Source organism: Tinamus guttatus, unplaced genomic scaffold, assembly GCF_059628265.1.
Source record: "Tinamus guttatus ecotype Peru unplaced genomic scaffold, ASM5962826v1 Tinamus_guttatus_pri_ptg000027l, whole genome shotgun sequence".
NCBI classification, from domain to species: Eukaryota; Metazoa; Chordata; class Aves; order Tinamiformes; family Tinamidae; genus Tinamus; species Tinamus guttatus.
Window position 1 is genome coordinate 7,079,005 of NW_028288561.1, and position 27,827 is coordinate 7,106,831.

General features: G+C 56.8%; 3 protein-coding genes across 3 annotated transcripts; 1 reads left to right on the forward strand and 2 right to left on the reverse strand.

Annotated features, from left to right (window-relative positions):
• Positions 1-22: 22 nt before the first annotated feature.
• Positions 23-11,787, reverse strand: EEF1A2 (eukaryotic translation elongation factor 1 alpha 2). The gene is made up of 7 exons (XM_088529195.1): positions 11,602-11,787; positions 7,911-8,090; positions 6,658-6,954; positions 3,066-3,216; positions 1,626-1,882; positions 902-1,136; positions 23-372 (listed from the first exon to the last, which is right to left on the reverse strand). The coding sequence occupies exons 1-7, from the start codon at positions 11,743-11,745 to the stop codon at positions 245-247; spliced, it is 1,392 nt and encodes a 463-aa protein (XP_088385321.1). The 5' UTR covers positions 11,746-11,787; the 3' UTR covers positions 23-244.
• A 6,124-nt stretch (positions 11,788-17,911) lies between these two features.
• On the forward strand, positions 17,912-19,102 carry PPDPF (pancreatic progenitor cell differentiation and proliferation factor). The gene is made up of 3 exons (XM_010219108.2): positions 17,912-18,031; positions 18,680-18,757; positions 18,977-19,102. The coding sequence occupies exons 1-3, from the start codon at positions 17,977-17,979 to the stop codon at positions 19,075-19,077; spliced, it is 234 nt and encodes a 77-aa protein (XP_010217410.2). The 5' UTR covers positions 17,912-17,976; the 3' UTR covers positions 19,078-19,102.
• Positions 19,103-21,763: 2,661 nt separating this feature from the next.
• On the reverse strand, positions 21,764-27,088 carry SRMS (src-related kinase lacking C-terminal regulatory tyrosine and N-terminal myristylation sites). The gene is made up of 8 exons (XM_010219107.2): positions 26,730-27,088; positions 25,644-25,765; positions 25,187-25,353; positions 24,169-24,307; positions 23,629-23,787; positions 22,634-22,815; positions 22,273-22,429; positions 21,764-21,951 (listed from the first exon to the last, which is right to left on the reverse strand). Exons 1-8 carry the CDS (start codon positions 27,086-27,088, stop codon positions 21,764-21,766), a joined length of 1,473 nt encoding a protein of 490 aa, XP_010217409.2.
• Between the last annotated feature and the right edge of the window lie 739 nt (positions 27,089-27,827).

Consider the following 27,827-nt stretch of genomic DNA (forward strand, 5'->3'; position numbering starts at 1 on the left):
TTTTTTGTTGTTTTTTTCATGGTGGATGTTGTACCAGTTTTATTGGTAAAATTGACATGAAGCCTCACAAACGCTGGAACATGCTTTTCCTTTTAAAGAATTTCCACTGGACCTTAATGGTGAGCATCCAGTCGTTGACATATAAACTCTTACAAGCTGATGTGCACACATGCGCCCGGGGGAGACGGTGGCAGCGTCCTGGTGTCAGGGATGGTTTCTGCGCTACGCACGGGGAGCCTACGATTCATTTGCCAGCCTTCTGGGCCTTCTGGGCTGACTTGGTGACCTTGCCGGCCCCACCGCTCTTCTTCTCCACGTTCTTGATGACGCCCACGGCCACCGTCTGCCGCATGTCGCGCACAGCAAAGCGACCTGCGGGAAGACGATGCCGCTTTAGGAGCCACCAATGCTTGTTCTAACCATCACGCTAGCCCTGATGTTTCTCTCTGTTTAAATGAATGAAATTCCAGGTGGGCAGCATCATCCAAAGGAAGGATTGGGGTTATTTGCATCAAAAGATGCCCTCTCTTGAGCAGATTTCCCTGTTGTTTCTTTTTTTTAATCAATTTTGTTTTAGAACAGAGGCAGGGAAGGTGGAAGTCTGCAGGGGAAACATCACCATGCAGCAACTGTGAAGCTTAGTAACCTTGAAGGAGAGGCCCTGCAGGCAACTGCTGCTATTCCCAGGGGAAAATCCAGCCCTGCCTTTGGAAATAGCTACTCAGCTCAAGAGCAAGGCTGCCTGCTGCTCGGGGGCCTAGCATGGTTAATGCAGCAGGCTTTGGGGCCATGGAGCAGCCACAAAGTGTGGGAATGCACTGGACTCCCCAGCTGACCCATTGGGATGGTCTGGGAGATGTTCACAGCGACCCTGCAGTGGATTCCCAAGCAAGGAGCTTACCAAGGGGAGGGTACTGGGAGAAACTCTCCACACACATCGGCTTGCCAGGGATCATCTCCACGATGGCTGCGTCGCCCGACTTCAGGGACTTGGGGTTGTCCTCCAGCTTCTTGCCGGAGCGCCGGTCGATCTTCTCCTTCAGCTCAGCGAACTTGCAGGCGATGTGTGCGGTGTGGCAGTCGATGACGGGCGAGTAGCCGGCGCTGATCTGGCCGGGGTGGTTCAGGATGATGACCTGGAGGAGAGCACGGCATGAGAGCAGGACATGGGCCACTGGGACCATGCACGGGGCAACCATCCTGAGGGACTCGTCCCAGGCCCCCCACCACCACGGTGATCATGGATGACCTCTTGTGGAAGCGGCATGGAAGAGCTGGCAACCTGACTGCCATGGCAGAAGCTTCCCTTCTATTTAAAGCTTTATTTAAGCTATTACTTATTTATTCCAAGAGCGGAAGGACATGGGGTCATGTCCTTCACAGGTTCATGTAGATTACTCGGTCCTGCTCTGTGCCAGAGGTGGCTGCATTTTGGCAGGAAGCAAGTTGCACACGTACGGTAGGTTGCAAGCTTGTGGCTTGCTTAAAACCCTGGGAAAGCTGCCAGGAAAACCTAAAACACCCAGGACATGCCCCTTCCATGATGTGCGTTGCTGAAAGACCCAACAGGAAGATCCGGCAGCCCACGCAACCCCTAAAACCACCGTCATGGCCACTCTGCCCACCTGGGACGTGAACTGTGCCGCCTCCTGCGGCGGGTCCGACTTGCTGTCGCCGCAGACGTTGCCGCGGCGGATGTCTTTCACCGAGACGTTCTTCACGTTGAAGCCAACATTGTCGCCAGGCAGGGCCTCGCTCAGGGCCTCGTGGTGCATCTCGACGGACTTCACCTCAGTGGTGATGTTCACAGGCGCGAAGGTGACCACCATGCCGGGCCGCAGGATGCCAGTCTCCACCCGGCCCACAGGGACGGTGCCAATGCCTGCGGGGAGGCAGGGAGAGAGCAGAGCAAACTGTAACGGCCCGGTGTATTGCTGGGGAGCACGGCCACAGTCTGGATGGATGCAGAGGCTAGGAAAGTCCAATGGTTTTCATCAAAGAGCAAGCAACCCATGCTGTCACTAGGGTGAATGAAAGGGACCTTTTAAACAAGGGTCTTTGGAGACTTTGAGGAAGACCAGGAGTTGGTTAAGAAGCATCAAGAGAAAGAACCATGAGAAGAGGCCAGGGAGCTTGGCTGCACCTCTGCTACCTCCTACCTTGGGGTCTCTTCTCTCTAAGGACCTGCTAGTCTCATGGCATGATGACCTCCCTGTTCCCTTTCCTCTTCCTAGAGGGGTTGGCACAGAGCTGCTCCCCATGGATCCACCTCATCTATCTCTACAAATGCTGTCACATCGCTTGTTGGGACAGCAAGAGAGGGGCATTGACTGCCTGTCTGCTTCCCGCAGGATACGTGTCCTTGGGAAGGGGAGCAGAGGGCTGGGAAGGGCCTGCTGGCTCCTGCGGATGGGCAGCACGGAGCTGGGAGCGCGACGGTGCTCATGTTGAGTATTTATAGCTCCAGAAACCATCCCGGCTGCCACCTGAGCAGGGAAGAGGAGATGGTCCCATACATGGCTAGCACCAAGGGACAGCTCAGCGGGTGGAGGTGCTGGTGACTGACACCAGCATGTGGAGGGCATGGGGCGGGCACGGCCGCTGGCATTGCAGACCATGAGCCCTTGTCCCACAGATCCATCTCATCCCAGCCCAGCTCACCCAGGGCAGTGTTCCCGAGTGCTGCTCTGGTGGCCTCCTCTGCTGGCCTTGCCCACAGCACACTTTTGCCACTGGAGCTTATTCCCAGCAGGTCTCCACTTTGTCTCTGCAGACTCAGTCTCAGGGATACCCAAATTTGCAGCTGGCCAGTGGCATTGCAGGGTCCCTAGGGAGTCCTTGCTGCTCTGGCATATTCCTCTCCAAGCCAGGACAACCCAAGGGGGCCAAAGGGGGTCTCTGCCCTGCAGCTAATCTCCCTCTACCCCAATCTCCCTCCAGTCGGATTAAACCAATCCTTCATTTCACCAGTCCTCATAGGTGGAAACACCTTTTCCCAAATCCCTGTGGAACAAAGTCCCTGGTTAAGGTGGAGCGGGAGAGAAGCCATGAGGGCTTTTGCTCACCTCCAATCTTGTAGACGTCCTGGAGGGGCAGGCGCAGAGGTTTGTCTGTGGGGCGGGTGGGTGGCAGGATGGTGTCCAGGGCCTCCAGGAGGGACACGCCGCTGGCGTTGCCTTCCTTACGCTCCACCTTCCACCCTTTGAACCAAGGCATCTGGAGGACAAAGCCACGAAAGGGGGAGATGAGCCGTGCATGCCCCTTCTAGCCCGACCCTCCCAATGTCACCAACGTGGAGGGAGAACAGCCTGGGGCTACGTGAGAGCCACCCTGGCCCATCCAAGGATGCTCCTGGACCACTCCTGGGGCTATTTCCATGGCTTCCATCGGCTTCTGCTCCGTTCACCCAGTCCAGCCCCATCCTTGGTTTAACTGGGGGCTGAGGAGCTCTCCCCATCATGGTCCCTGCAGGCTCCTCTCTACTCGCTTGCTCTACCTCCCCCCTGACTTTCTCCAAGGAGTGTGCAAGGCATCCTTTGGCAGGAGAAGGAAAAGGAGGCAGCAGTTACATCCCTGCATTGCTCCCAACAGACAGCAAAGGAAGAAAGCAGTTAAATGTCCCCGCGGGGGCAGCAGTGGCCTCTCCCCCGCATCCCCTGTGTCCCCTGCTCCTAGCAATGCCCAGCACCTTTGCAGAAACCCCACCGCTCCTGCTGCACATCCCAGCACTGCCACCACGCCAGCGACTCCGATCCTGCCTCCTGCCACAGCTGCCTCTGGCAGAGCTTCCAGCCAAGACCTGTCTCCGAATCGGAGCCTTCGCCCTGGCAAAGTGGTTGCTCAGAAGCAAGCTGCTCCCCATCACAACCCTCCGGGCTTTTGTTTCCCTGGCTTGAGTGCTGGAAAATTGGGATTTGGAGCCGCAGTAGCGTTTTGCAACTGTGCTTTCCACTTCCCCATCTCTGCCCTAGCTTGACCCTTGAGGCTCAAATAGGGCATGGAAAGAAAATTTAGAAAAGGAGGATAGGGAAGGCTGCCCAGCAGAGGACACAGTTCACAGCAGGGAAGCGCAGTCCCCTCTTCGGATGCTGCTGCGTGTCTCGAGCACCCGGAGCTCACAGGCTCCTTGCAGCGGTGCCCGCGGGTGCAGGAGCACACGGGGTCCCCATGCCACCCCACTCCTGAGAGCAGGAAAGCCCTGAGGCTGGGGGTGCGGGAGATCCCCATCGTCCCATAGAGCAAACGGAGCCTGGGCCTTGCTCCACGCGTCAGCTCTTCCGCCTTGATGAAGCCTGATGAAATTATAGCCCTGGCAAGGCAGTGCTGGAGCCGCATGTGATGCGTGGGATGACTCAGACCTTCCCTCGCAATCTGCTGCCCAAATGCCGCCCGCGGCCGCAGCTGTCACCCGTGTCCCCGCTCTGCTTTCGAGGGCACTGCGGGCTCCCCGGCCGAATGTCCCCTCGGCCGGCAGCGCCTTCCCGGCACCGCTCCGCACCCGGATGCCGGCCTTTCCGCGCCATCCCCGTCCCGTCGGTGCTGCCCGTTAAACTGGGAACTGCATCATCTGCCTGGCATCCCGAGGCACAAATATGGGAACAGGGAGCAAATCCGCTCTGCAAAACGTCACGGCCTGAGGCTGAATCTGTAGAAAGAGGCACCCAAGTAAAACCTCTGCTATTTACTCCCCGTGTTTGCTCCCCAAAGAGCAATGCCTGATTTACAGGCAATTTTTCTGCGTTTCTATTCAGCCTGAGCATCCCATGAGCAAGTTATCAGCCGCACGCGCACACACATGCTTCCTATGCAAGCAGGGACTAATCACTCCGTGCCTCAGTTTCCCTCCAGTAAAGAGGAATATCCCCTTCACCCACTGCCCACCAAGGTGGAAAACCCCTGGAGCAGAGATTGGCGCCCACTTGGCACTGCAAATCCTATGACACCAGAGACCTTGGTTTCTCAGGGACTTGCTGGACATGGCTGGAAGCATCCAGCCCATCCAGCCCTATGCGTTGTATTTTGGACCCTCTGCCCTCCTCCTCCCGAAATGATGTGCTGCATTCCATGCGGGATCCATATCCATGCGAGCATGGAGGGGAGAGGAGCCACGACACGTGGCAGCAACGTCACAGCTCATAATCCTGATGGAGCCCCAGGACTTGCTGATAAGTCCCTTGACAGGCAGACAAGTCACTTGACTGCCTTGTGCTTGGATGAAATCTGGCCAGAAAATGCAAGGAAAAAAAAAAAAAAACTAAAAAAACAGTGCTCTTTAGGCCAGGAATGAGAGGAGGGAGCTCTGCATCAGATTCCTGCATGAGCTTTCCCCATAGGGAGCTGTCCCCATGTCCCCACCTGGCTGGGGTCCCAGCTGAGGCGGGAGGTGGCATCTTCTCCCTAGGGATCTTGCTCAGCACGGGAAGGTCTCTGCACCCTAAAACCTGCAAGCCCCTTCCCAGCCCTCCAAGGCCTTTTTTCTCCCCACATCCCAGCCTCAGCCACTGCTTTTGCAGCTCCCGGGAGCCACCCCAGAGGCAGCCCCATTGCTGCTCAGTGATGCTATTTCAGGCCCTGGCTTCACGCGGGCAGCGGGTCACGCTGGGCACATGCTCCGAGGTGCATCGGGGCGGATGGGGCCAGCCAGACCCATCCTGCTCGCCACCTCCAGCACCCAGCCTATTAATAGCAGAATTGCCCGGGATCATCTTCCCAGCCCAGCAGCTGCTGACATTTGAAGCCTGGCTCATCTGCAGGCACCCAGAAGCTGCGCTGCTTGGCTTGGCATGGCCAGGACTGACCTTTGTCCCAGCTCCGCTCTGGAGGGGACAGGAATCTCCCCAATGCCAAAAATTCCCCTTTCCAAACCAGCCCCAGGTCTCCTTGTAGCTGCCGTCCCAACGGCAGGCTAGGCCCTTCTGCTCCAAAAAATGGTATTATTCACAGCCTGTCTGCCAAGAAGCCCCCATCTGCCAAGAAGACCCCATCCCGCCTCAGGTTCTTCTTTCTCCCTGCTGCCAAGCAAAGTAGGGGCCACTTCCTACCCTGAACCTCCCGCTTTTGTACCCTGTAGCCCTCATCATGATGCACTGTGGGCATTTCCCAACCAAAACGACAAGGAGCAACCCAAAAAGGATGCTCAAGCTCTGATTTTCATAACTAGCTTTGAGAAACATGGTATGTCCCAGAGCGAAGGGCATGGTGATTAGGACAATGCCGCAGTGGCCCTGGGGATGTTGGCGCAGATGGGCACCCATGGGAAAACGCACCTGATGCATCCAAATTGCACTAATCAACACATTAAACTGTGCATCTCGTTACTGCTGAGCATGGCAAGCAGTGGGAAGGACATCACGAGGGGTCTGAAGGTGCAAAACCTTCATCCCCGAAGCAACACTGTAGGGATCGTCCCCTGAAGACGCCCGTGCTTTGGTTCTGCGGTGCCTGGCCACGGCACAGCAGCAATCGGGGCCACAAACAGAGCACCCATTCATCCTGGAGCAGAGCTACGTGACCAGCACATCCGTGCTGGCGGCACGGGCCGTTACGCACCACGGGCACGCGAAATGCGCCTGCAATTTCCATGGCACCAAAGGCAGCTTCCGCCTGGATCGAGATAGCTGGAACGGGGAGAATTAAAAAAATCTAGCGCACACTTACATTGGGAGAGGGCTCCAGCATGTTGTCTCCGTGCCAGCCCGAGATGGGCACGAAGGGCACTGTGGCCGGGTTGTAGCCGATCTTCTTGATGTAGGCGCTGACCTCCTTGACGATCTCGTCGTAGCGCTTCTCGCTGTAGGCAGGCTCGGTGGAATCCATCTTGTTGATGCCCACGATGAGCTGCTTCACCCCCAGGGTGTAGGCCAGCAGGGCATGCTCACGGGTCTGCCCGTTCTTGGAGATGCCGGCTTCAAATTCACCTACGCCAGCAGCCACGATGAGGACCGCACAGTCAGCCTGGGGGAAGAAGAAAACTAATGAATTGCTCCCATTCCTTGATGTCTGCTCCTGTTGGCATCCCAAGAGCTTTGAATAATACATGTCAAACCCTACCTGAGCTAGCTCTGCTATTGCAGCCATGGTAGCCAAGGAGGGCTCTGCAACATGGGCTGGAAAGCAGAGTGGGTTCCTCCAGGTTGGGCCAGTCCAAGCAGGACCTCATCCAGACCTCTCATGAAGGCCCAGCAAGGGCCTTGTCTAAAACCCCAGGGAAGTCTTGGGAATCTTTTAGGCAGTCTCCCTGCACACTCTTTTCCTCCACTTATTTCTCCTCTTCTCAGTGGCCACAGTAGAAGTTGCCTAGATTGGTAAAGGGCAATGCTCAGCCTCAGATAGTGCTGCAATGGGCCGTCTCTGAGCTTGTAGCACCCATCAGCTCCCATCAGCTCTAAAGAGATGCAGGAATGTCCTGTTGCATGATGAGGTCTACTCTGGAGGGGTAGCCCACAGAGTGTGTCCCATAAACCGCATCGTAGTGCCAGTGTTGGCTGATGGAAGACCCTTGCAATCTCATTTGGCCAATAAAACCTAAGATATAGTTTCTCCTAGATCTGAATTGGTAGATGCTTGAACAATGTGGGAGGTACCCTGACATAAAGGCATCCTTCCCAGGGATATTCATCCCCACCTCATCCAGGCGGGGGGAAATGGGATGAAGAAACAACCTCTTTGTGCATGAGAAAGCCCCTAGCTGCCTGGAGAAGCACAGAGCCTGGATGCCTTGGTACCCATGAGCAAGCCCTGGGTACCTGCAGCAAGCCAGGACCCAGGGCCTCTTGCATGGACCCCTCTCAAAGATACTCCATGGCTGTTTGATGTCTAAGCTACCCACCCCAGGAAGGACTTCAACAGCATCTGAGTGCCACCAGGCTTGGCAGGAAGCGGTCCCTGTTGCTGGCCTCCCCGCAGCTCACCTGGGACGTCCCGGTGATCATGTTCTTGATGAAGTCCCGGTGGCCAGGGGCGTCGATGATGGTGATGTAGTACTTGGTGGTCTCGAACTTCCACAGTGAGATGTCGATGGTGATGCCACGCTCGCGCTCGGCCTTCAGCTTGTCCAGCACCCAGGCGTATTTGAAGGAACCCTTCCCCATCTGGCGATACGAAGGCAGAAGCCTCATGAGAAACCTGAGCATCAGCAACAGGGCCAGCCCAGCCCCTAACCCACCTTCCCTGGGCTAGACAGGCCACCAGCACAGATGAAAGCAGAAAGTCCCATGGAAGATGTCAGTCCCTCTGAATTCAGTGTCACCTCTGACCTACACGCTACTAAATACAGGTGAAAGGAGATAGTAATGTCCTCAACAAGCTCCAACAAGTGAAGAACAGACTGGAAGAAAAGCTCTTATATGCATTTCTCAGCAGGGCTGCATGGCAAGGAGGTAGCCTCAGTGCCCCAAGAGATCCCCATGAAGAGTGCCCCATGAAGCATCACCTAGGATCTCGTAGCTAGGAGATTGTGCTGGTAAAGAATAGAAGCATGAAACCAGAAAACTTATTTTATTAGCTGAAGCAATAGGAGAGCTGGCTAGTAGGGAAGGGTGGTTTTTGGTGAGTGAATCCATGCCTGATGGAGAAAGGGTTAAAAGCAAATGAAATGTGCGCCAAGTGCTATGATCAGAATAAAAACATGACTTGCTTGCCACAGAGTGTGTGAATTCTCAGGAAAAGCTACTGTCAGCTACAGCCTGAGCAACTGTTGTTGCCAAAGGGCCGAAACCGCATTCCGAATCAGGTTTTAACACACAACATGGTGCAGAAACTCACACTGGGTGAGATTAAGCACAGTATTTCAGTACAGGGATAAAGCATGCTCCTTGGTAATCAGGATGTGATTCCAGAACCAGTTTCTCCTTGGGGTGGGTGGCACTGAAGTCCTGCTGATGGGAGAGCCTGACTCTCACCTAGTCCTGAGCTCCCCATCCCTATCCAAGCATGGGATGAGGCAAGAGGAGAGACCCAAACCACCCGCCGGGCAGCCAGGGAAGGGGTTAATCTGCACCCAGCCTCACGTCTCAGATCCAACGTCGAGTTTTCAGAACGGAGAACGGCATTTAGTCACAGAAATAGGTCAGTGGTGATGACTTCATGGGCTCTAATGCGCAAGGAGCAGATGCTGCAGCTCCTTCCCGCTGCCCTCGCCCACCGCTGTCTGCGGCAGCGGCGGCTGCTGCAGGACCCAGGACTCGCCCACAAAATCCATCACGGGCAATGACAAATTCCTACCCGGAGGGAAGCGGTGCCTAATTGCAGGCAGCTAATGGCCTGGCCATGTTGCATGGGAGCGGGTTCATAGCAGCCTTGGAGGGTCAGCCTGGCCAGGCTCCTGCCAGATGCTCCGTGGATGAGCTGGGTCCGGCCCCACTGCGGCCAGCCGGGATGCGCCTGCTTCCCCCCTCAGATTCCCGGGATGCCCCTGGACAAGCCCTGTGTCCCCAAGGCTGCGCAAGCGATTAACGGGGCCGGGTCATTTACGTAAGGGCTGGAGTGTGGCGATGGCTTTGCAGCTTGCTGCAAATCCCCCAGGGCCTCCCCCTGCTCCATGGAAAAGCCAGGATGGGGGAATGGCAGGGAGGTGCTTCTCCCGCTCCCTGCATTGGAAAAGGGAGATGGGGAATTACAGAGGTAAATCCCTACTCCGAAGCCCCCTCACATCCCTGCATCACCATGGGCCAGGGTGCAAAAATCATTTTGTGCCATGCAAAAATCAGTCCATCCTTGGGCTGCGGGCAGGGAAACCAAGGCACGGAACAGGGTCAAGCGCACGGGAAAGCGGCCGGCACACGTAAATCCATCCGGGCCTCGGTGCTGGGAATAACACGGGGACAAGGGAGATCCTTTATTTAGCAAACTGTGTCCCTCCTTTCACCGGGTATATTCAGTTACCCAGAGCTGTTGTTGAAAAAACATGGTATTATCTGGCTTTGCACAATAGTGGCACTGTTCGGGGCCGGGAACGGCCGGCTTTCCCTTGTCTGAACGCCACCGGAGGAACAGTCCCTAGCTGTAGCCCACAAATAAGGATTAAAAAAGCAATAGAAAAACAAAAAAACCTTTTCTTCCTGAGATACTATTACCTCTGCTCTCAAGTCAAAAGAAATAAATCCCTTTCCTTTATCTCTTCTGTTAAAAAAAAAAAAAAAAAGGAAAATCAGACCCTGTTTTTTGCTGGCTTTTTTTGGGTTCCTGCAGGCCTCCATTTCCTGCGAATGCCACCTAATGGAAGAAAACCCTTCCCCAGCATCAGAAAATGGAGTCGCTAAGCTCCGGCAATAGGCTATTAATAGCAGCCCCAAGTGCCGGCATATTCTGGCAAGGCAGGGAAAGTGTCTCTTCAATTAAAATAGCTGCAATCACAGCGGGAAAAACCCGATGCCTCCATATTGCACCGAGAGGTGAAGCTGTGGGGGGAGATATATTGAAAAGCTGCGTTTAAAAGAGCAAGGCAGAAGCATCGGTTTAGCGTTAGGAAGGAGCTTGTCACCTGAGAGCTGCCAAAAGGGCCTGGGAATGCAGGAGGAAAAGGGATGATTTATCTCGGCAAATCCCAAGGGTTAAGATGGTCAGGCGGCAAGACACCTATTGAAGCCCAGCCATTCCGGCAAGTGGGTCTTTTGTCTGTTTTTCTTCCATTTTTGCTTTTCATAAAGGCGGGATCTCATCCACAATAAAAAATATATATATATATCAAGGGATAGATGCAGCAAAGGCGCCTGGAGCGATGACGACTTCCAAGAGAGCAGATCCGCCCTATAAATAATACATCACGGCGCCTCACCCGTCCCTGCTCTAGAATTTACCATCTCGGTTCCCGCGAGCTTCCGCCGCGCCGCGTTTTCCCACCCGGCCCTGCCGCTGTGCGTCCCCTCCAGCCTCCCCTGGACGTTGTTTGTGCTCTTTTTGCATGCCGCAGGAATAAGAATACCTGCCTGGGATGTCAGGGTGGTTGCCCTCCTTATAAAAGCCAAAGAAAAGAATTTAAACTAAAGCACTCATGCTGCATGCCAGCTTTTCCATATGGGAGGCTCCCGGGAGCAGACCAGCAGCCTGAGAAAAATGGGAATGGGGGTTTTGCAATGGGTCAAATCAGCAGTGCAGCCATTCTGGGAGCTTTTTTTCCCCAGATGGTGGGTGAAATTGGACAGTGAAGGATCCTTGAGGTTTCCTCCTCGTCCTGGAGGATATTTTGGGATGCCCTGAAGCTCTCTGCCTCTGAGCTCTCCCAGAATCCCTAGGACTGCAGGGGTTACCTAATCCAGACCTTGTTCCACCCCTGCCCTCGTTAGCAGCCTGTGGTAACAAGTCCTCCAAGTCCAGAGCTAAAATCTGGACAAGGAGGGTGACAAGCAGCCGAATGTCCTTGTTTCCCCAGGCCGGAGGGGACGGAAGGTGCCATTGAGGAAGGAGAGATTGGAATGAGCAGGAGCAAAAAAAGGGATGGGCAAGAAGGGCAGAGTGGGGAAAAGGAAGATATTCCCAAGGGGATGGTTGTGCTGGCAGGAGATGGCAGTGGTTGGGGAACAGGGACCTCGAAGCCCACCAGGGAGGAGGAGGAGGAGGAAGGCAGGGCAGGCTTGGGGACAGACGGGCAGCCGGACGCCTCACCTCGGCAGCCTCCTTCTCAAATTTCTCTATGGTCCTTTTGTCGATGCCGCCGCATTTGTAGATGAGGTGCCCGGTGGTGGTGGATTTGCCCGAGTCCACGTGCCCGATGACCACGATGTTGATGTGCGTCTTCTCCTTGCCCATGGTGGCAGCGGTGGCGGTGGCGGCGGCGGGCGGCGGGCGGGCGCTGGCGGGGGGCGCGCGGCGGCGGCGGGGGCTGCGGGCCAAGGGACGGAGCCGTCAGCGCCGGCCACGCGGCCCCGTGCCGGCTGCCCGGGCTATTTCTGGCCACCACGTCCAAGCCTCCAAGGCTTGGCGAGACACCGCGATTTTGGGCACAGCCAAATGTCCCCTTCCCTGTCCCCCCCACCCCAGACATCCCTATTCCCCACACTATGTCACCTGCAGCCAAAAGTGCCTTTTTTACCCCCAAACCCTCTCCCAGAGCTCTCCCCGGACCCCGTGGGCTGCTGCCGAGACCTTCTCAGTATTTCCAGGCGCGAGGGCTCTGCGGGTGCCTGTCCCTGTGGCCAGCGTCACCCAGCGGCTCCGGTGACAACATGGTGGCAGCAGAGTGACACGGAGCGAAACAGCCAGCACGGGGCCCCCGCCGCTCCGGGGGGCTGCCGGGGGTGATTTCCCAGGGGTTTGCTCCCGCAATGGGGCCAGGAATGAAGTGCAGGGAGGTTTAAGATGGAAACGGGTCCGTGCGGGAGCTGCACTGGCATCCGCTGCCGTTGCCATGGCTCTGCGGCCGCCGGCCTCCCGGAAAAGCCAATTTGACCCATTTCTGCCTGTGAAAGCCAAGGGGCAGCCAGCGGCTCGGGCAGTAGCCACCGAGGTAGCCAGCACCTCCCTGCTCACCCCCCCGTCACCCCTTGTCACCCCCTTGTCCCCCAGTCCCTGGGCAGTGACGCTTTGAGGACGCTGCCACAGGTGCCTGAGGCACAGGCGGGGGCCACCCTGGGCTGCCAGCTCTGCTTTGGACACCGTGGATCCTAGGGGATATGTATATATATGTGTGTGTTTGTATATAATATATGTATAAAACACCTATGGTTATATATATTTATACATATATATATATATTTATTTCTGCAAATGGCTATTTTTTGGTGGGGGGAAAGGCAGGTTATTCCCAGCCAGCAGCGACAGGCACCTGCTGGCCCAGGGGCTCAGCCCTGGTCCCGCTGCAGGGTGGCCCCTCGCCGCCTCCAGGCAGAGGGGGTGACGGCGGGGGGGCGTCTCCATGTCAGGGCGCCGCATTCACCCCCCTCGCCCCGCACCTCCCGGCCATGGGGGGGATTTTTGCGGGGACCTCCCTAAAAACCCGAATCTGCCGTTTAAGGAGCAGCCCCGCGGCGCGGGGGGCCCGGGGGGACCCGAGGGGACGCGGGGGGCCGGAGCTCTTACCGGAGCGGCGGTCGGCGCGGCAGAGGCTGCCAGCTTGGGCTCCGGCGGTTTTATGTCCCCGGGAGGGGGTCCACCTATTGACGGCGACAGCGCAATGCAGTGACCCCCCCCGCACTACGGCAATGCGGTACCGGGCGGGAGGAGGAGGAGGAGGAGGAGGAGGGTGGGAGGAGGGAGAGGAGCAGGGCGAGGCGGAGGAGAGAGAGGGCTGGGAGCCGAGCGGGGAGCGCGGAGGGATGCGGGAGCTGGGAAAGGGAGGCACGGGAGGGATGGCAGGAGAATGGAGCGAGGGTGGAGGTGCGGGGATGGAGGACGGAGGGATGGGAGGGAGGCAGAGGCAGGGAAGATGGAGGCAGGGAGAGCAGGGATGGAAGATGGAGGGATAGGAGGAAGATGGATGGGGAGAAGAAGAGATGGGAGGGAGATGGATGGGGAGAAGGAGGGATGGCAGACGTGGAGGGTTGGGAGAGAGATATAGGGATGAGGGACAGCAGGGAGCTGGTGGGTCTGAACACCAGGATGCGAGGAAAATGGAAAGTGGAAGCCTGGGAGGAAAATGAAGGGATGGCAGAGATGGAAGATGGAGGATTATGGCATGGCGGGGAGACAGCAGGGAGGGCCGTGTCACAGGGAAGGGAAGGGAAGGGATGGGATGGGGAGTCTCAGTGCAGGCAAGATGGGGCTGGGGGTCAGGGTGGCCCTGGCTCCATCCTGCAGCGATGCCCCCATGGATTTTAGAGCAGAGGGACCTGGTCTCAGGCATGGGCTTCTTGCTGCCTCCTCTCCTTAGCCACCGAGTCCTGGGTAGGTCGATCGCCCTTGGACCTCTGTGTGCCAGTTTTTAAATGGAAAGTGTCTAGGGAGCAAAGCTGATTGGGGTGTAACCACTGCCAAAACCCCCCTGAACGTCTCAGGCAAAAAGCGGAACGATGAAATTCCACATCTGCCACTAAAAAAAAAATGGCACAATATGCACAGGAGCCAGCAGCAAAGCGAGGAACAAATAAAGCAAAGGCTCTGTGTTCGCTCAGTGCGTGCACTGCTTGCCCAGGTATCCAGGGCTTGTTAACACCATTTCACTGAGCACAAAATGGGGTTCAAGTTCTAGGAAAACAAGGAAACCAGAATAAATCTTTTCTGCAGTGCTATAGTATTTATTTCCTTTGCATAAGACTGGATTGTGCAATGGTCAGAAAACTCCTGCCCAGTGTCACCTGTGCAATTAAAAGGCTAATGCAAAATCTTCTGTGCCCCGAGCCCAAGCATAGGTCAAAAGAAAGATAACTTAGAATTCAACTATGCAATAGTCCAGCAAACCGTTATGGTTTATACCATCTTCCAGTGACCTTAGCAGCTAAATCAGGTGCTGTTACCTTCCTGCCCTAAGAGTCAAAATTTTCACATCACCTATTAATCTCTCATTAGTGTTTAAAGGGACACTTGACTTTTTTTTTTCCTGAACCTGTATTTTCTTAGAAATATAATGTGATAGGGAAGATATAGCTTGGTTTTATACAGCATTCCTCTCAAAAATATATAATGCAATGACTGTCCAAAAAAATAAAAAGAAACTTCCTAAAGGAAGCTCCAGGGACTCGCTCCGAGCTGGTCCCGGCAGAAGCATCGACATTACCACGTGGCTGGAATACCCCAATGCCAATGGAGACTTGGGTTTTACTGTAGGCTTTGGTGCGCAACGTGGATGTGGCACCTTCTACACAAAGGTATGGGAATTGCCTTGGGAATGACCTTAGGTAGGAGCCAGGCTGGAGCAATACCCAGGGTCCTACAAGCCTGGGGAGATGGGCAGGGTATCCCAACTCTCCCTTTTATCCCTTTTCCCTCCTGGAATGAGGGTGCTTTGAGTTTTTACCCACCAGCCTCCAAAGACTAATGTCCCAAGCGGGTCCTGAATTGATCCCTCCTCAGCAGCTACGTTGCCCTGCGGTTCCCGCCTGCTCCCAACCGGTGGTTCCCCCACGGTGCTCGGCCGGGGGAAAAGCGGGACCAGAGGCTGCCCGGGGCACACGTTGGATTTGCACGACGAACCAGAGCCCAACGGGCTATAAATAGCCGGGGGCACGGAAAGGATAGAGCCGCAGACCCGGCTAATCTGGGCTCGGCTGAGCCACCCGTGCCCGGTGGGACTTAAAGTGACAGCGGTCAGTCCTGGAGGCTCCGGAGCGGATCCCAGTGCTCCCTTGGGATCATGGAGCATCCGCCGTCATTTCCACGCTGCTTGGGAAGCGCTTCCCCACGTTGCTTGTCCGGCACCTGCGAAACGCCGCTAATCCATCTTCCAATGCTCGGCGATGCACAAAGAAATCCAGCCGGGCAGCCAAGATCCGGGGGCGGCTGGAAGTTTAACACCTTGTCTCCATCCATCTGGCTCGGGAACGGCGCCCGGTGGCGGCTGACACAGTTCCCATGCATCCCCTTTGGTTGCTGGTCCCCCTCCTTGATTCTTCCCCTTTTTCAGGCTTGCAAAATGCCAACGCCAAATGACATGAGATCATTGGAGAAGACCGAGGCTCTGGAAGGACGAAGGGCAGCAGAGGGCAAGGACAAGCCAAGAACCGCCACAGATCACCCAACAGCCCCCTGCTCATCTGAGCTGTTATTTATGCAACATAATCAATTATTCACATAATAAATGAGAGTTTTCTTTCCTTTTTTTTTGCTGGGAGGCAAAAGTGTCAGCTGTAGAGGATTCCCGATGCCCCACACTCACCAGCCTGACCTCCTGGAGCATCTCTCCTGAGGGAAATAGATGCGATTTCCCTCCTTCGCACCTCTCAAAGCAATAGAGATATTTACCTTGAAAAAGAAGAAATGCTGTTTCCTGCATCCGCACAGGCAGCAGGCGCCAGCCCAGCAGTCGCAGGGACTTAGGGAGATGGGGCAAAGGAGAGGTGGGCAGAGGGCAGCCCCAGGGAGGGACGAAGCCTCCTGCTTTCCTTATTAAACCACAGCCCCTGCGCTGGAAGAATCCTGGCTGCTCCTATCTCCTGATCACCAGGGATGAGGGGCTGCTGTGGGGAGGATCTCACCAAGAACAGAAGCTTCAGCTGCACCTGGAGGGAGAAATTAATGAAGTAATGAGCAAATTCACTGCCCAGCTCACCCTCATCAAAGCCTCTGGAATTACATCAGCTGTCCATGTGTTTTCATGCTCTGCATCACCTAAATTTTAGACTTTTTTTTTTTCTGGTCTTCCTGGGGCATGTATCTTTCTTGACACCCAGGCACCAAGGCTCTCTGTGCTTTGTAAATTGGCTTCTATTTATTTTCTATATATTTTATTATTCATAGAGTGTCCCATACCGTTGTCCAAGTACCGAGGGGCTGGCAGCACCTTGTTGCAGGCTTTCTTCTTCTCCAGTAAAGCTTTCCTATGTAAAACCCATAGATCCGAGGCAGCTGGTTTCCCTTAAAGCTTCACTTGTTTATTTTCTGTCACTCATTTTAAACGTGATCACATCAAATATTTTTTGCTCTAAACTTCCTAAATCTTTTTCTCCCTCGAAATATAAAGCAGCAGCCTGTGTTAGGGCTCCAACCCGCCTCTTTGGGGTTTTGTTTTGGGTTATTTTGGGGTTATTTTTTCCGCTTTTGGCGGCGCGCACGCACCCCACCGCCACGGGGGCGGGGCAGGGGGCGGAGTCCCTCGGGGGGAGGAGCCGCACGCATCGCGCTCCCATTGGCGGCGGGCGCGGCGGGGGCGTGACCCGAGGGGATATAAGGGGCGGGCGGGGCGGCGCGGGAGCGCCCCGGGCCCCGCGGAGCGGCCGCGCTGCAGCGCTGCGGGCGCCGCCGCCGCCCCGGGCCCCGCACCCAGGTGCCAGGGGGGACCAGGGGCTCCGTGGGGCGCTGGGGATCGTGGGGACGCTGCAGGGTGCTCGGGGGGCTGCGGGTTGCGCGGGTGCTCGCGCTGCACCGGGTGCTGGGGGCCGTTGGAGGTGCTCGGTGCTGCACAGGGTGCTGGGGACTGCATGGGGGTGCTCGGTGCTGCACGGGATATCGGGGCCATAGGGTGCTCAGCACTGCTGGGTGTGCTCAGCACTGCTGGGTGTGCTCAGTGCTGCACAGGGTGCTCAGTGCTGCGCAGGGTGCTTGGCCCGATGGAGGTTGTTGGTGCTGTGCTGGCTGTTTGCTGCTGCACCAGGTGCTCGCTGCGTTGGACGTGGTGCTCAGCGCTGCACATCCCGCCCTGGCACTGCCGGCAGCACCGTGCACGGCCCAGGGAGCAGCCACATCCGCTGCCTCTTCTCCCCCTCAGGGGTTTGTTTGTGTGCGGGTGGCTCCACGGTGCCACACAGGCCTTTGGGGGACCCCAAGGTGGGGGCTTTTGTCCCCCCGCATCCGTGCAGTGCGGGTCCGGTGCACGCTGCATCCGCAGGCCGGGCTTTTCCCCGTGCTGGAGTCGAGTCCGCCCGGAGCAGCCCCTGGGTGCTGCAGGGCTGGAAGCAGAGGCAATGTTGAGGAGGGCTGGAAAAGCCCCCGCCGCAGCGAGGCAGCGGCCCCCGGGCATCGCCAGGAGCAGCCGGGCCCCGGGTCGCTGTGGCCGGGGCGGGCGCTGCTGCGGGGAGGGTGCCAGGGCCTCGGGCGCCCCGCGCTTGCGCCATGCCGAGGTTTTGCAACCGGGTGTTGTTGATGGAGCTGAGCACCCAGCCCGGGATGGCGGCACTTGTTTTTGAGGGAATTAGTGCGGCTTAGGCAGCAGCTGCACGCACGAGCTCTCCAGCCGTGCATTTAAGCTGCAAGCGGCTCTGTGAGTTTCGGGCACAGTGCAGCCCTGCTGCAAGGGTTGCAAATATAAATCTCTTGCTGTAGAGGCCCCCCCAGAGCTGTTGGAGCTGCCGTGCATGGAGCCGGGGTTTGCCAGGAGCAAGCGGGCCCAGCCCTGACTGCTGCTCCTTTTCTTACAGGTTTTAGGTCTGCAGTGGACCCAAGTCCGGGATCATGGCAGCGATCCCGTCAAGCGGCTCGCTTATGGCAACACACAATTACTACCGAAGTAAGAACCCTGGCCCTGGTCCAGGGCTTGCCGAGCTGGAATTGCAACAGGGAAGGGGGCGACTGGATCTGCCAGGGAGGTGCTGCTGTTGCGAAGATGAGATTAAACTCGGGTCTCCCGGGTCTTGCACAGTGCTGGGCTCCTTCCCGAAGTTGGAGGTGCAGGAAGGGGACGGCTGGAAATGCAGCCATGCTATTGCTGGGGAAAGGAGGCCTCCGGAGAGGCTGCAGAGCCAGTTCAGGAGCCTCTCTGCGAGGAGAGTTCTGCCTTAAGGAGGCAACGCAACAGGAAGGAAGTAAAATCCTGCCTGGAGCTGGCAGGGGGCTTTGTGCAGCTGGACTAGAAGCGCATGGATTATGTGCAGGTCGGGGCAGCTGGGGTCGGGGCACCCTCTTGGCTTTGTGGTACCGTGGTGTCTTCCCAAGCATTGCGTGTCCTAAGTAGTGTCCTTGCAGGGGGACTGCTTTTCCCCGCACTCCTGCTTTTCTGGTATCCAACACTGCTAATCTCACCAGCGGTTCCTTCCCAGTGTTTTTCCTCATCATAGCATTAATTCTGGGCAAACGCCGGTGACGGGAGCACAGCGTGTGCTGGGGCTGGTGGATCTCTTGATGTGGGTGGCTCTGATGGCCCCACTCTTGTCCCCAGGGCGCCTGAGCTCGACCTCAAGCAACAGCTCCTGCGGCAGCGCGGACTACGCTGGCGAGGTCATCCCGCACCCGCCGGGTGAGTCCCACGCGGGAGCTCCATGCCCATTCCCACCGGGATGCTGTCGGTTTAACGGGATTGCATAAGGCACCGTCAGCGTCGTGCACGTGGAAACCCCCGTGCGCTATCCAGAAGCACAGCCGGCCGTGCCAGGCACCACTTCTCCTTTCGCTTTGTGTTTTCAACGAATTTACAAACCTTGTGTCCCCACGTGGGACTAACGCGCGCTGTCCCCAGGTCTCCCCAAGGCGGACCCCGGGCACTGGTGGGCCAGCTTCTTCTTCGGCAAGACGCCCGCCCCGGCCATGAGCACGGTGTCGGAGTCCCCGGAGCGGTGAGTGCAGCTCGGGGACGAGGCTGGGACGCGAGGGGGGCCCCGCCGGTGCATCCCTGAGCCCCTGTCCCCTCTCCTGCAGCCTGGGGCCGGGCTGCGACATGGGGCCGGGGGCCGGCAGGAAGCGTCACGCGAGTGAGCCCAGCCAGCCCCGCGCGGGGCCCTCGGCGTGAGCTGCCACGTCCCCCCAGCTGCTTCTGCGGAGGAAACAAGTCAAGAAAAAGCAAGAAAAAACAAAAAACCAAAAAAACAGCAACTTTCCACACCAGCCTTTTTACTGTCTTTTTTTTTTTTAATGCTTTCCGTGCAACTAATAAACTCAAGCAGCCTTGTAAAATGCTGTGGGTTGTTCTTTTCCTCCCTGCGGATGCGCCGCTCCCGCCTTCCCTCCTGCCGTGCCCGGGCGGGTTGGCGCCCGGCCGCTTTCTGCCTTCTCCTCGTGCTAACCTGCCCCGTAGCCAGCGGCTGCTGACGGCATCGGCGCTGGATTTGCATCCAGCACCTGATAAAGCACCGGGAAAACAGGAACCTACCGTTCCCCTGCGTGCAAGAGGAGCCCGGCTCGCGCTGCAAGCAAACAAACCCCTGCTGCGAGCACCTTTAACGCTGCCCCTTCCTCCTCAGCGTGTGGGATTTTAGCTCAAGGGCTCCGTTTTGGGAGGTGACTTTGCTCCTGGGACGTCACAGAGGCAAAGGGCGACGTGGCACCTTGTGCAATGTCCCTGGGGCTGCCTGGCCAAAGTCGAAGCCCGCGGGGGCGGCTCCATTTTTGCTTGCGCTGCAAATGCCTCCCGGGTCACTTGTTGCTTTGCAGCATCTTTCTGCTGGCAAAAGCGTCTTCTGCAAGCTCTGCCCTAAGATGCAAGTTCCTTGTGCAGCAGGGTGGGAGGGAAGCAGATGTTTTTTTCTCCTGTTGTTTCCTAGCAGAAGGTCTCTGTTTTTGGAGGCACAGATTTTTTTTTTTAGGGGGTCTGTAAGCACAAGGGTTGCAGAGTGAAATGTGGAAACAGAGCTGAGGTCAGCACTGCTGTATTTGCAGGGTTGCCAAGATAAGTGCCCTTAATCTGGGTTTTATGCTCAGCCCCTGCCCTGCTTGTGAGCAGCACTGAGGCTGCCTGCAGGAGCACATCCCAATGCCAAAAAAAAAAAAAAAAGGGCAAATAGCCACAAAAAGCTGGGCAGACCCAGGCAGGCAGTTGAGTGGGGTACAGCTGGCAGGGGCAGAGGCTCTTGTTGTTTAAAACTGAGCCAAAAATCAAGGGAAAAAGCTGCTTGGCGCAGAGGTGGGTGCAGTCTTGCAGCACAGGCAATTAGCCGCTTGAACGTGTAATTACGGGACTTGTGCTTGCACACCAGGGGCAAACGTTCTCCTTTCCGCTCCCCGAGCAGCTGCCTCCTGCCCATTTCCAAGGTTTTGAGTGTTGATTAACTCGCCTATTTGGGGATAAAAGGCTGGCGTTTCCTCCTGCTCCTTGACCATAGGAGGAGCTCTCAGGAGGAGAAAACCCTCACTTTTATCTCCTGCATCTTCTTGCTTTAGGAATTTTCTTCTTCCAGGAGCAATGTTTCCTCCTGCCCCTTTGCAAAGGCCAGCATTAAAAATAGAGCACAGCAATGCAGCCAAAAGCTGCTGTGCCAGACTGGCCTGCTTCCTCACGGCAGCCTGCCAAGTTTCATCCCCAAACAGGGCACGGATGAGACTGAAACCAGGGCCTGGAAAGACACATTTTTGCCATAGCGACTCAGGAAAATCACCTAAAGGGCCCGGCTGCTCACCTGGAGGCTGGATGGTGGGAAGGCATTGGGGTGTCCTTGTGCTCCTGGCCACCTGGAGCTCCTGTGGTCACCAGAACCAGCAGCTCCTGGCCAAACTGCCTTGCCTGTCCCTGTATTTGCAGTTCGACTTTGGAAAAGGATGCAAGTTTCCAGGAGGAACCCATGGAAAACCTCCCAGCCCTCCCAAGACAAGGCTCCAACGAGTCTTCCTTGCTGAAGAAAACACACGTGTTTGCCCAAGTAACTGAAACAAGGAATAGATTTTTTTTCTTAGCTCATCACATCCCAGCTATACTTGGAATAGCCACGAGATGGTGGCAAAGACAAGGAGCCAGCGCGGAGTGGCTGGCAGGGAGAGGAGGGTGACCGAGGCCCGGAGGGTTTCATGCAGATTTGGCTGAGCGCAGATGACAGTGGCTTAAAGCCAGTTGGATCAGGGTGGTTGCAAAAGTGGGATTTGCTGCAAATTGCGAAATATGCTGCAAATTTGGTGCGACGCTTTGTGAGGAGCGGCGCTGGCGACAGCAGCAATGCATGGGGCTGCATGCAGCATGCGAAGGGCTGCACACAGGTTTATTGATAAAAACACCGGGCATGCTGCAAGTCAAGCATTGCTGCAAAGGGACCCAGCTTGCAAACCTCCCCTTTGGACATGGAGAGGGGCAGGCGAATACCCACCCTCCTGGCTAAAAGATGGGGCGAGCTCTGAGTGCTGCTCTGCTAACATTGCTTTTCCTGAGAGATCTGCAAAAACTCATTGCATTTCCCCTCAGCCACCCTCACCACGAAGGGCCACAGGCTCTCCCTGGAAACGTGCATCCTTGGAGTCGTGTCCGAGGGCAATCCAAGAGGGAACCATCAGGCACGAGCTGATTTTGGTGCGTTTGGGAGCAGGGCACCAGCATGGGGTGGCCTCAGGAGAGAGGCAGACGGCGGTAGATGATGCGGAGCCTCTCGCGCAGCGCCAGGAAGGAGGGCCGCTCCTCCGTGTTGCCATTCCAGCATTCCAGCATGATCCCATAGATCTCCACAGGGCAGCTGCTCGGCCGGGGAAGGCGGTAGCCCCGGGTGATTTGCCGGACAGTTTCCTGGTTCGTCATTCCTGCAAGGAGAGAGGAGATTCCCCTGCCTCTTCATACCCCATGGGACCCCTTCACCCAGGTCCAAAGGATGCTCTGCCCTGGGTCCTCAGCACCTTCCACCAGACCCTTCTGCAAGCCGAGAAAATCACTCAAGGCTGTTACAGAAGCAACTTCCAGGCTGGGCAGGATTTTTCATTGTGCTCCAGAAGCTGCTTCTGCCTCAGCTATAGATAGACAAGAGACCCCACAACAAGGTCTTCATGGTGTGGGGAAGTGGGCAGTGTCGGTGGTGCCACAACAGCATCCCAGCCCGCTCAGGAAGGGGGGGAACCCGTCACTACCTTCGTATGGGATCTGTCCATACGTGAAGACTTCATAGAGCAGAATCCCATAGGACCAAACATCGGATTTCAAGGAGTAGGTGCGGTAGTTGGCTGCCTCCGGGGCCGTCCACTTCACCGGGATTTTGGTGCTGCTACTGGTGGAATAAATATCGTCCTGCGAAGAAACAGGAGACCTTGAGGGCTGCTTCCTCCAGAGAAGCCATGGGTGAAATCTGGGTCCCCATGTGCATTAAGCCTTTTGATGCCAGCAGGCACTGGATGAGGCTGGTGGGATAGACCTGCTGCGTGGGATGGGCAGGGGGTGCTGTGGGTGACTGCAGTGAGAGCAGTGGAGGACCCACAGCTTCCCCCGACTGACCTTGAGGAGCCGGGCGAGCCCAAAATCGGCGATTTTGCAGGTGAGTTCCTCTCCCACCAGGATGTTTCTGGCTGCCAAATCCCGGTGAACAATGTGTTTCTCTTCCAGGTACCTCATCCCATCTGCCACTTGGCAGGAGATGTTGACCAGGTGGGAGGTGCTCAGGGACTTCCCTTCAGGACCTGCGAACCCAGGAGAGCCACATATTTAAGTCCATCTAGCAACACCTATTTTATGTGCTCTAGTGCCTTCTGGCTTGGAAAGAGACTCAGTGCAGGTGACAGGGTGAAAACTGGCATGGAGGAATATGTAAAACCTGTGCTTCACACTTCCATTGCCCTGAATCAAATTTCAATTTGAAGGTTGGTCTTAGCTGTCGTAACTCCGAGGTGTAAATTCAGCACGTCCCAAGGGCTCCTCAGGATCTTTGCATGAGCATCCTGGGTTGCAGGGAGGAAGCAACCCAGGAGGTTGCAACCAGTTCCAAGCTCAAGGTGACCTGCTGTCACAGGAGCGAGGTCTCTGGACCCGTCCTACCTGAGAGCTCCAGCTCCCCACCACCAAACTCTGCTAGACCCATAACCAAAAATCAGGTCAAGTTACTCGGTGTGGAGGAAGAGGAGAAGGGGGGTGAACAGTGGAAGAACAGGTCTCGGTGGGAGTTGCCTTGTTTCCCTTCAAGACTGGTTGTCCAATCAGGCACCAAAGAATGGAAAGGAGTAGACAAACAAATGTTCTTCACACTGCTATGGGGATGACTCATGGGGCAGCGAGGGGCAACCTGGCCTCTTTCTGATTCTGCACATGGGCAAAAATATGTTGTATCTCTGCAGGGAGATGCAGGTCAGCCAAGAGCATCTCCACCAAGCGTCTGTGGATTGCACTGCATTAGCACCTAAGCCAGACCCAGCCTCTCCTGGGCTCTCCATTGGGCTCCTAGGGTCTTCACGAGCCCTCACGAGGACCTCTCCGCGCTCCCCCGGGCTGGCACTCACTGTGCAGGTAGCTGTGCAGGTTGCCCTTCCGCATGAGCTCGGTGATGATGTAGACCGGCTCGTCCAGCGAGCACACGGCGTGCAGCTGGATGAGCTTCTCGTGCCTCAGGCACTTCAGGTTCTGGATCTCCTTGGTGAAGTCATCAGCCTTCATGTCAGCTGCAGGAGGAAGACAGCGGAGCTGTTGCAAGGGCCTGTCCGTGATGGGGACCTCCTTCCTTCCCAGGGCCACCCCCTTTTCCAGGACTGTATCTGCACACCCAGATCCAAGCACCCGCGAGATGCTTCCCATGGGGCTTTGGATGCCACTTTCTGGATCATCGTCTCCTCCGGTTCATCACAAGCCCACTGCACAGATCCAGCTTACAAAGGTGCCCATCCAGGCTTAAGTGGTCCCATACAAATAGTCCAGGGGCTGTTGGTCAGGTCCTACCACAGTTTGCTTAATAAGATGGTGACAAGGAGAGATATGAAGGAAAAGGGGGTGAGAGGAGACCGAGCGGGGCATCGTTACCGTTTGTTGTCTCCTGCTCCACACACCTTTTATGATCTTGATGGCCACGGGCACCGTGTTCCTCCACAGTCCTTCCCACACCTCTCCGAAGTAGCCTTCGCCCAGCTTCCTCCGCAGGGTGAATTCCCAGCGCGGGCGCTCCCATCCGTCCCGCTCGGGTGGCGTCTGGGGGACATGGGCATTGCACGCTCAGACCCCACCACCAGACCCCGCACGAGCTTTTGGGGCCCACCAAGACCTGGGCATCTGGCCTTGCAGGGTGTGCACCTCCTTCCCCATGTTCACTTTTGCATTATTCACGTGCTTAATTATTATTTCTAAGTCTTAACTAGTGAATGGAATCCTAATCAGGAAGCGAGATGGATTAATACTCTAATAGGATTTACGAACGCAGCAGCAGTTAGAGTGCACGGTACAGGAAAGCGATTTCCTGGTTATGCTGCAGGACCTACTTGGAACACGGGGATTTCCAGGTTATTTACAGATCCAGAAGGGATGCGTAACAAAATGGTTTCCAGTCTTTGCCATGGAGCCAGTCTTAGCCCGCCCAGCTGAGGGAAAAGCTGGCAGTTTTTTTTAAAGGGGTGTTTTAACATTTGGTTTATGACATCTCAGCTGGATGGATTACTTGGCTTCCCATTTCTTGTAAAAAACATTCAATGATTTTCATCTCCTTTTACAACAGAGTTCATACTCCCAATCCTCTCTCTCCTTTTTTTGCTAAAGGCAGCACCCAAGCCCTCGTGCTTTTGCATTTTGACTCTTCCCTCGTCTCTCCCTGGGCTCCTTGGAAGGAGGGAGTGCTGCAGGGACATGTGGGAGGACACGGGAGGACACAGGACACGAGAGGACACGAGAGGACACGGGAGGCAGGAGGACGCGGGATGCGGGAGGACGTGGGAGGACGCGGGATACGAGAGGACACAGGAGGCAGAAGCATGCGGGAGGACACTGGGGGACGTGCAAGGATGCGGGAGGACACGGAAGGATGCGGGAGGACACGGAAGGATGCGGGAGGACACGGAAGGACGCGGGAGGACGCACCGCGGGCGCGCAGGGCTGCAGCAGCGGGCTCTGCAGCACGGCCCAGTTGGCCGCGTAGAAGGCGAGGAGCTGCTCCATGCTGCCGAAGGGCCGTCCCCTCTGGATGTGCAGCCGCCCGCCGGCGCTGCGGCCGATGCGGAAGTGGCTCACGCTGCCGTGGGTGCGAACTGTGGATGGGAGGGAGCACGTGGACACAGCTCAGCACCCTCCCTCCCCGCTCCTCCCGGCGGCTTTTCCAGCACCCATGGGATTTACCGTGACTTTTCTGGCCTGTTTTCACCCCAATACCACCCATGCATTTAGTGTGCAGCTCAGAAGCAAGGCGCTTCCCAACGCAGACCCCTCCAAGCACGCGGCAGCCTCCCTTGGCTTCCTGCAGCTCTCCGTGAGCACCCGTCTCCTTTCACCACGATGCTGCACATCCCTCTGAGCGCAACGCGGTGCCGGGCAGCGGTACCTGAGAGGGAGTATTCGCCCTTGCTGCTCTCGCTGTCCCGCACGAGGAAGGAGCCGTGCTGGTTGGGGGGTGACAGCAGGAGCTGCTCCGCGTCGCTCCGGCTGATCTTGCCGAAATACCAGCTGGGAAGGGAGAGCGGAGGCCAGTCAGAGCTGGTGAGTCCAGGAACAGGTTGCAAATGTTGGAAATGCTCTTGGGGAAACGTGAAAAACACTCCAGGAGGCCCCCCTGGAGCTGCTGCAGCCCCAGTGCTCGGGGGTGCTGCATTTAGTGGGTTTTGCCTCTTTGCCCACGTGGCCTTATTGCAACTGGGTAATTGCAAACCGCTGCCTCGTTTCCTCTAACGAGGAGACCAGTGATGTGGCCAGCAGCGGTCCAGCTCCTCTGCAAAACCCTTGGGCTGCTTCAGCTCCAGAGTGGGGTCAAGCACTGCCACTTGCCACCCAACAACCACGCAAGGAGCAGCCCTAGGGCTGCAGGTGACCAAGCCCTGCTGCATGTCGATGTCACCAAATTCCCACCCATGAGCAAATCCCATCAGGGAGCACCTTGCCTGGACCTGCCTTCCCTGACTCCAACACCGTCAGCTCCAGCTTGGGGCACAAGCAGAGCCCAAGCTCCCTCCCCAGCCTCGTCAGCGCTGGGATTTCCCACCAAATCCCCAAGGAAAAGGGGGAGTTTTGGTTGTTCATCCCCGTGACACATATGGGGACCACGGCACCGTGGGGGATGTGGCACAGGGACACGCAGGTACACGCCTGCACCATGCACATGCTGAAACCCGCCAGGCTCTTCGGTGCCACGGAGGGGAAATCATCATCCAAACGCCCCGCAAGTCGTGCAGACAGCACCGGGTTATTCCCAGCCCTGCTGAAACCCCACAAAACTGCAGAGCGCACAGAAGGAGGGATAAAGGGGGTGTCAGATCCGCACCCATCGCGATCCCACGGGATGCTGAGGACAAGGCAGCTCCGAGCTCAGCCCACGGCAAAAGTGAGCTAGAAGCGCCCACAACGGGGCATCCTCCTCCTCCTGCAGCACAAACCGGCTCCCCACGCAGATGCCGGAGCCGAGCGCGGTACTTACGGCCGGCGAGCGGCGCTTCCCTGGCTGAGGTTGGCCACGTAGGCGGTGGGGACGTAGCCCGTGGCCGCTTCGCCCAGCAGCCGCCTGGCCAGCACGTACTCGCCCTCCTCTCGCAGGACGCGCAGCTTGTCCCCGGCGCTCACGCTGAGCTCGCGGGCGCTGCGGGCCGCGAAGGCGTGCAGGGCGACGCAGAGAGCGGGATCCGCGGAGACGGAAGCGTCGGACGGCTCCGTGGGCAGCGACGCGCAATCGTCCGATGCAAAATACCCCAAGGAGCAGCCGTCCGCGCCGGAGCGGGAACGCAGCTTGTTCCAGAACCACGCCAGGAAAGTCAAGCGCTTCCGCGCCAAGCGCCCCATTCCCGGCGGGCAGGGAGCGCGGCGCTGCGGCCGTGCCGAGGCCGCGGAGCGGGGCGGCCGCGCGGGCATCCCGGCGCTCCCGGCGCGTCTGGGCACCGGCACCGGCTCCGCGCCGCACCTGGAACCAGCTCATCAGGTGGGGCGGGTTCGCGGCGGAGACGCCCGCACATCTGGCGGGGCGGCCACAGCTGGAAGCTGCTCCCAGGGAATGCTGGCTGCAAAGGAGCAGGAAGGAGCCCTCCTGTTTTTTATTTTAATTACTATTTTAACCTGTGCTCTCTCATGCCCTTGCGCTTGTCGCCGGAGCACCAGCGAACGCGGCTCTCGACACTTCAAGCAGCTTTTGTGACAAGTGGCAGACTCCAGTTAATGATCTTGATGGCACTTGTCTGGGAGGGCAGTTGTTTTTTCTTTTTCCCACAAGAAAATGATTGCATGCAATGCGCAGGAGTTAAATCAGAGTAGAGAAATAACCTCCAAAGCTGGAGGGCTTTGGAGACCTGCAGCCTGAGCCCTTGCTCACAAGGAGTCGTCCCTTGCACGAGTGGGCACAAAGACATGTGGTTGCTGGACAGTGAACTTGGCAAAGTTATTTTTGATGAAAAGCCCTCCTTAGGATGCCTGATCAGCAAACTATCCTGGGTCTAGTATCTGCAGAAAGGTGTTATTGTTACAGCAAATAAAACCAGGGACATTAGAAAAAACAAACAGGAAGATGCTGGATGTGAAGAGCAACGTG